Genomic DNA, 6,996 nt, shown 5'->3' with positions numbered 1-6,996 from the left:
TGAAATATGGAGTGTATGTAAATATATATTTATTTTAATGCAAAGGTAGAAGAAACATAAAGCAAAATGATTCAGACAAATCTTCTAGTTTTCTCTTGGTTTGATTTGTAGGGGTTTTTTTTTTTAACTATTTAATTTTGTAGATAGGGTCTTCCATTAGTTTCGAACTGATCTTTTATTTGATCAACTTGTTAAACTTGATGTAAAATAAGTAATTGGTGGTTTGAGGAGAGTAGACACATATATATAATAAACGAAATAAATGATACAATGCTACTAACAAAATAAAATGGCCATTTGCCAATATACTAGCCAATATGGACTATAATTAGTTACCAACTTAAAGCTAAATTGTAGTTGACCTACATTAATACTCACAGCCTGATCAATGTCACTTTTTGGTGATCATCACCTTAAATATCATCAACTTTTTAATTTTGAACAAACTCTTTTGATCAAATTCATATACATTCACTCATTCTATCTATTAATAATACGTCTTAGTATGTATTCGACATTAAGTGTACAGATACAATAATCGACGAGCAAGCTAAGTCTTGAGTATCACTGTTCTCTCCTGAGAGTGCTGAGACTATAGTATTTATGCTGATGAAAGCAATATGCCAACCCTACGAAAATAAGAAGTGACATGAGTCAATAAGATCGTCCAATTAAGGCGACAAATAAATTAATTTGCTTTAATTTTTCCTGTTAAGTCCCATGCAAACCTTCACTTGCTTTTTCCCTCCACTTTTGAATTCTTTGCCCGATTTTCTCTAGTGGCCTTTATTGGGCCCCCCAAAAGGGTTATACTTTGGATATCCGAATATATATTATTCTTAATTAATAAAAATAACTTTTTTTTTAGTGCATGGAGGGGTCGTTATTATTACTCCTTAGTTTTGTAGGCCATTTGTTTAAAGAAGGTTTGTTTTTATTCTTTTCTTTTTTCTTTTTCTCTTCTTAAAAGCATAATAATTAATTTTTTTAATGACAAGATTTTGTGTGTTCGATCTTATATTAACTTAACCCCGCCACTTTTATTTGTGTCATTAATCCAATTGTTTTGCTAGTCAAATCTTATATGCCACCCAAAAGATTATGTCAATGTTTTACATTTAATTAAAGAATAAATATGCAAAGTTGGTGGGAAATCTTGCATTGCAAAAGTCTCTGTATATGATCATCTTTTTTTAGGTTGATTATAAAAAAATGTTTCTATATAATAATTACTTTTTTAACGCTAAATTGAAATTGAAAATCTATGATTTTATTAGTAGACCACTTTTATTAAATCTTTTATTTCCCTCAAAAAAAAAAATAAAAAAAAAAAAAATTTCCCTTAAGGTCAAATAATCTAGAAAAATGATTAATATTCCATTTAATTTTGTTATAGTGTGGACTTGTTATAGTGTGGACTAAGGTATGTAACAGTAACACATTGTGTGTGAGAAGAAGAGAATTTTAACCAATTCAATATTACGGAATAGTACATTCTTAAGGATATCATTTTAAATAATAAGTCAAATTCTTCAACAAAAAATAAATAAATAATAAGTCAAATTTTATGTACGGAGTTTACGGCAAACTACCTCCTTATTTTTTCAAACTTAAACTCTATTGCTTGACTTACCTCAATCCAATGATGATCATGAACCAGGAGCGAGGCTTTGAAGGGGCCTTAGTAGATCATGTTATTTTCTAACTTTTCGATATGATGGTCAATGATACGTTTTAAAATCGTGCAAATAGAAGAAAGAAAAACATAATTTTTAAAATTTGTGCAAACCAAAAAAAAAAAAATACATTTTAAAATGGAGGTAGTAACGTATTATGTTTATGTATAAAAATATTGAGTCCTATAAAATATTTCAGCTTTATACACTACATTGGTATTTTCTAGCAAAAATACTACTTACACCATATAAAATTAAAAAAGCTATTGTCTTCGGGTCCAATTTTCCACCAATCATTCTACACGTGAAATAGTATGATCCACTTACTCTATTAGGCCCAAATTATGAAGAAGAATCAGTGAAACCCAAATTATAAAAAAGAAAAGATTAGTGGAGATTATTTGGGGCATTAGCTAAATGATCCACTTGCTCTATTAGGCCCAAATTATGAACAAAAATTAGTGGAGCCAAAATAAACAAGAATTAGTGGAGATTGTTTGGGGCATTAGCAAATGGCCTTAATCTAGTATACACTCTATACAGGCCCATTTAAAATTGAAATAATCGTTGAAGTATATTTAAAGGAGAAGGGTATTCCAATGAGATAGCACATTTAGTGGCAAGGTGAGATATCGATGTCCGATAATGTTGAACTTCACAGCAAATAAATGTACTTGGGCATGCACGGTCTTGTGAACATCCGGTCCTAATTTCATGTATCTTGCCTTTTGTTTGATAATGTTTCATACAAAATCACGATATTACACATCATTTCAAAAATCCATAAGAATTATAATTTTTTATTTATATGCATAGTTGCATATGATCTCTCTCTACTCCTTACATCACATAAGTCTAGCTCTTTTTTATTTACTTCTCTCTATTATCTCTCTTTTCGATTCTTATCACATACTAGTAATCTATTATTAATATGGAATCAAGAAATACTCCCTCTGTTAACGGTTAGTTGCAACAAATACTACAAATAGGTGCTACCTATTAGTTGCAACAATTTTTTTTTTATTCCCTTTTTAAGTAACTTTTTTATTGATAAAGTTACCATCATACCCTTATTAAAATCTGATTATACACTAACCTCTTTTATTATTAAAATCAAAAAACCTTATTATCTAAAGATCTAACCTAATGATTCCCACCCAAACCAACCCTCTTCTAGATCTTTCTTCCCAGTCATTCATCACACCCTCCTTTCATCTTCTCCTCACTGAGTTCGTCCTTTCACCTACCTCCATTAATGAGGCTCTTCAAACCCTCATCAATTACAGATTTCACCTCAGTCAATTGTCTTCTTTGGTTTTTGTGCACCTCAGTCAATTGATCCCTCACCTACCTCTTACCTCCATTAATGAGGTTGTTCTCTGATTTAAATCTGGAAGTCATTCCAAATTGCAACACTCTCGCTCTTCTCTTGTTTATTTTACCACACACTCTCTATTTTCCTCTGATTGTCTGGTTCACCTCACTCTCTCTCTTCATTCAAACCCTAATTCCTCCAGATCTGGTTTACCCAGTTTTTTCTGTGAAAAAACCCAAAAAATGAGTTCCCCAAATGAGAAGAAGCCAGATGACAACGTTATTGCGACCTACAAATGCCAGCGTTGTACTGGGAAGATGAGGTTGATTGGAACTCGAAGGGCCACCTACCTGGATATGCGCCGTATGTACGGTGTGGGTGCGAAACTTAAGCCTTACTACTCTGATGAGGAAGGTGAGGGGTCTAAGGGTGCAGATCTGGCCAACAAAGATGAGGGTTCGAAGAATAAAGGTCCTGTTGATGTGGTTAGCAGTGACGTTGCTGAAAGTCTTTCGGTAGCCCCTATCCCGGAAAATAAAGAAGATCTTGGTAGATTTGGGCTTGCTAGAGTGGTCTCTGGCAAGAAAAGGGCTAGATCTGGGTCCCCTGTTGGCGATGGTGGTAATGGTGCTGTGAATGACAACCCTTCTAACTAATCACGCAGCGTAACTCTTTTCTGACCCTTTATAGTTTATACTATTTCGTTCAATGATGTTGATTCTGTGAATTGGTTGTTGGTTGTGAAAAAAAGCCCCTTTTTGCTATTTCGTGTTGATTGGAAGTAATTTGTGTATGATTTAGTTAATTTATGGTTTATGAGTATAAAATTCTGGGGGGTTGTTAATTGTGGGCGTGGTTGTTAGTAATTTGTGCATAATTATCCTAATTTGTGGCTTATTACTACTAAATTGTGGCTTGATGTTGTTAATGATGGGCGTGGTTGTTAGTAATGTGTAGATGATTATCCTATTTTCTGGCTTATGATTACTAAATTCTGGCGTTTTGTTAATTGTTGGTGTTGTTGTTAGTAATTTGTGGCTTATTACTACTAAATTGTGGCATGATGTTGTTAATGGTGGGCGTGGTTGTTAGTAATTTGTGCATGATTATCCTATTTTCTGGCTGATGAATACTTAATTCTGGCTTGATGTTGTTAATTGTGGGTGTTGTTGTTAGTAATTTGTGGATGATTATCCTAATTTTGAGAGCTTATGATTACTAAATTCTGGCTTGATTTTGTTATCTGTGGGCGTTGTTGTTAGTAATTTGTGCATGATTATCCTTATTTCTGGCTTATGAGTCCTGTATTCTGACACCCTATGTTGTCATGGTAAATGTGGTTTATTTGTTTTGTTGGTGGATTGTCTTTTGAGGGTTGGCATTTAGTATAATTGTGACATTTTTTTCACAATGTGATTAATTCTGATTGTTGGCCATCTATTGGCTTGAGTTTGGGAATTAGTCTGTTGTATCAGCTTCTGTTAGGTCCTTCTTTTGGGTATGTTGTGCCTTGTTGTTGGTAATCTCTGCATGATGTTGGCAATTTTAGGCCCTCAATTGTAGTCAGTTGCTTGTGTATGTGAGATAGGATCCTTCAGGTTGTACCTATTTGGCACTAATGGCTTTGGGGTTTGTGATCTGATGAATGATGATGACTATGTAGCCTACTTTAAATGGTGATAAATGAGTCCTTTGAAACCTACTTGACAGACCATGTGGGCATGCATATAAGTTACCTGATGTTGAGTCCCTTCTGTTTTGTGCATTCAGAGAACAATGTAGCCTAAATGTGTGGTCCTACCTGATCTAGGAGTCCCTTGATCTAGTGTTATTAGGTGGGAAAAATCCAAGTGATGAAGGGACTCAGTTTGAAAAAAAAAATTGCATCATTGGAATTGCTCCAACAACTTTAACTAGAAGTTGTTGTTGAGGTAACCAATTATGCAGTTTATGTGAAAAAACAACACCCATTTGATGGATTTAAAATATTGTTTCTGCATATGTGAAACAGTTTAATACTACTGTAATTGCTTTTTGTACATAAAACCATCACATTTCATATCATATGGTCTTTCAAAAGATTACACATGTTGAACAAAAGCTAGTCAAGACTGCCTTACCTAATTGACCTTCAATGTAAACAAAATACACATAAACAATAACACAAATAAAGTTGGGAAAAAAAACCGATAAACACTACCTAGTGGCTTCCTTGATCTTCATTGGTTATGTGTGGCAATCTCACTGTTACCTTGCTCATTTGTCTTTGTTGTGTTTAGTCTGCATCAACTTTCATTCCTTCATCATTGTCATTGCCTTGACCTATTTCTATGAACATACTGTTGAGGTGATCAACAGCTTGTTGAACCAAAGTCCTGTCCACATGTAGTACTTCTGGCAGCATGCCTAGTCTTTCCAGCCTTTTCTTCCCTTTGTGTGGAGGGGTAAAATGATTCCCCCCAAGATGTTTGAGTATTTCTTCCATGCAACATTGCAATGTTATCCAACAATGCTTGTTTGAAATTGGATTAAACAAGTCATAAGCCTCTTTCACTTTCTCAACGAGTTCCATTAAGTTCCTAGGAAATGATTGGTATTGTATGGATTGAATGACATTAAACAACCCCAAATCTAGCACATTAAGGTCAGGGGACTGAGCTGGCTGGTAAATGAATTGGATATTGAAACCATCTGACTGACAAGCTGCATTAAATTCCTCATCCCTGGGAATTTGATGGGGTCTTGCATTATCCCACTGAATCCATATGTCCTTGGACAAATGGGATGGCCATTTCTGTTTGATGCCAGGAATCACTTTTTCCAGCAGCATTGCACTGATTGCCTATTAATTGACATTTTGTATTGCCTTTGTTTCCACAACACCTGCCTCCCTGTTTTTGCCTTTTTTCTTTGCCGTGCTTTCATACACAAATGGAAAAATTCCATATTTTCCATCATGCAAGACAACTCCTTGGGGGTCAAAAATTGGCTTCCCAATGGCAGCCATAAACATGGCTTTTACCTTGAACCTTTTGGACTGTTGGCACATGTATGGGTTAGGATCATTAGGCAGGAGGTAGAACCTCCTGTGTCTGGGTTCAAGTAGAACCATTTTTCATCAATATGCACTACTTGCTGCATATCCAGAAACTGTGGGTCCCTATTATCTTCAGCTGGCAGTAGATGACTTAACACCCATTTCAGTCTTGTTATCTTGTGGTTGGATGTCAGTGCAGGGTGATTTGTGCTTGTATGTGTTCTGAGTCTTCCTTTTTTCTTTAACTTGTGGATGGTGACATGTGATATTTTGAGAGCTGCTCCATAGCTTCTCTCAGTTACCCTCTTGTACAATGGGGTTGATTGCAGGAACTCATCTGTGTATTCTGTTGGTTTGGGTCCAGTTTTGCCCAACTTATTGCTTTTGACATCTATCACATTCCCCACTGCCATTTGTGACTTAATGTCTTTGATTAGTCTGTGAATAGTTGACCTGTGTACATGAAACTTGATTGCTTGCTTTGTTAAAAATCCTCTTGGTATTTCCCCACCCTCCTGCTGTAATAAAAAATCATCAACAATCTGTCTCTTCTGGGATACAGTCAATTCTTTCTTGGCTCTGGGATTATGTGTTGTTTCTTCTTGTTGTTGACTGTGTTGATTGTTCTGAGTTCCTTCATTGCTTGAATATTGGTCTTCCATGTTGCCTTCATCGTTGAGCATTTGGTCAATGCTGAAAAAAGCATCATTGAAATTGTATGCCATGCTTGATAAACTAATGACCCTGAGTTCTACATATTTTGGAACTGGTAATGAAGTTTGATTAGGGGATTTTTCTCCCACCAATCGGAATGCGCCACGTGGGCCAATCAGGTCCTGCCAAGTGTCCCCCAGTTGGACCTCTCAGGGCTTGCCACGTGGCACACGCTTATTCGTCCACCCTGGACCTATTATGTCATGACATGTGGCATACTCCATGCCTAATGGAGAAGTCGGCCACCTAGGCCC

At 35.6% G+C, this 6,996-nt stretch overlaps 1 protein-coding gene across 1 annotated transcript; it reads right to left on the bottom strand.

The window, feature by feature from the left end:
- Nucleotides 1-6,009: 6,009 nt before the first annotated feature.
- Nucleotides 6,010-6,753, bottom strand: LOC110704557. The gene has a single exon (XM_021882367.1). It carries the CDS (start codon nt 6,751-6,753, stop codon nt 6,010-6,012), a length of 744 nt encoding a protein of 247 aa, XP_021738059.1.
- Between the last annotated feature and the right edge of the window lie 243 nt (nt 6,754-6,996).

The sequence above is a fragment of the Chenopodium quinoa genome, unplaced genomic scaffold, assembly GCF_001683475.1.
Source record: "Chenopodium quinoa cultivar QQ74 unplaced genomic scaffold, ASM168347v1, whole genome shotgun sequence".
NCBI lineage: Eukaryota > Viridiplantae > Streptophyta > Magnoliopsida > Caryophyllales > Amaranthaceae > Chenopodium > Chenopodium quinoa.
Note: the sequence above shows the minus strand (reverse complement) of the source record. Positions and strands in the feature narration are given on the sequence as shown.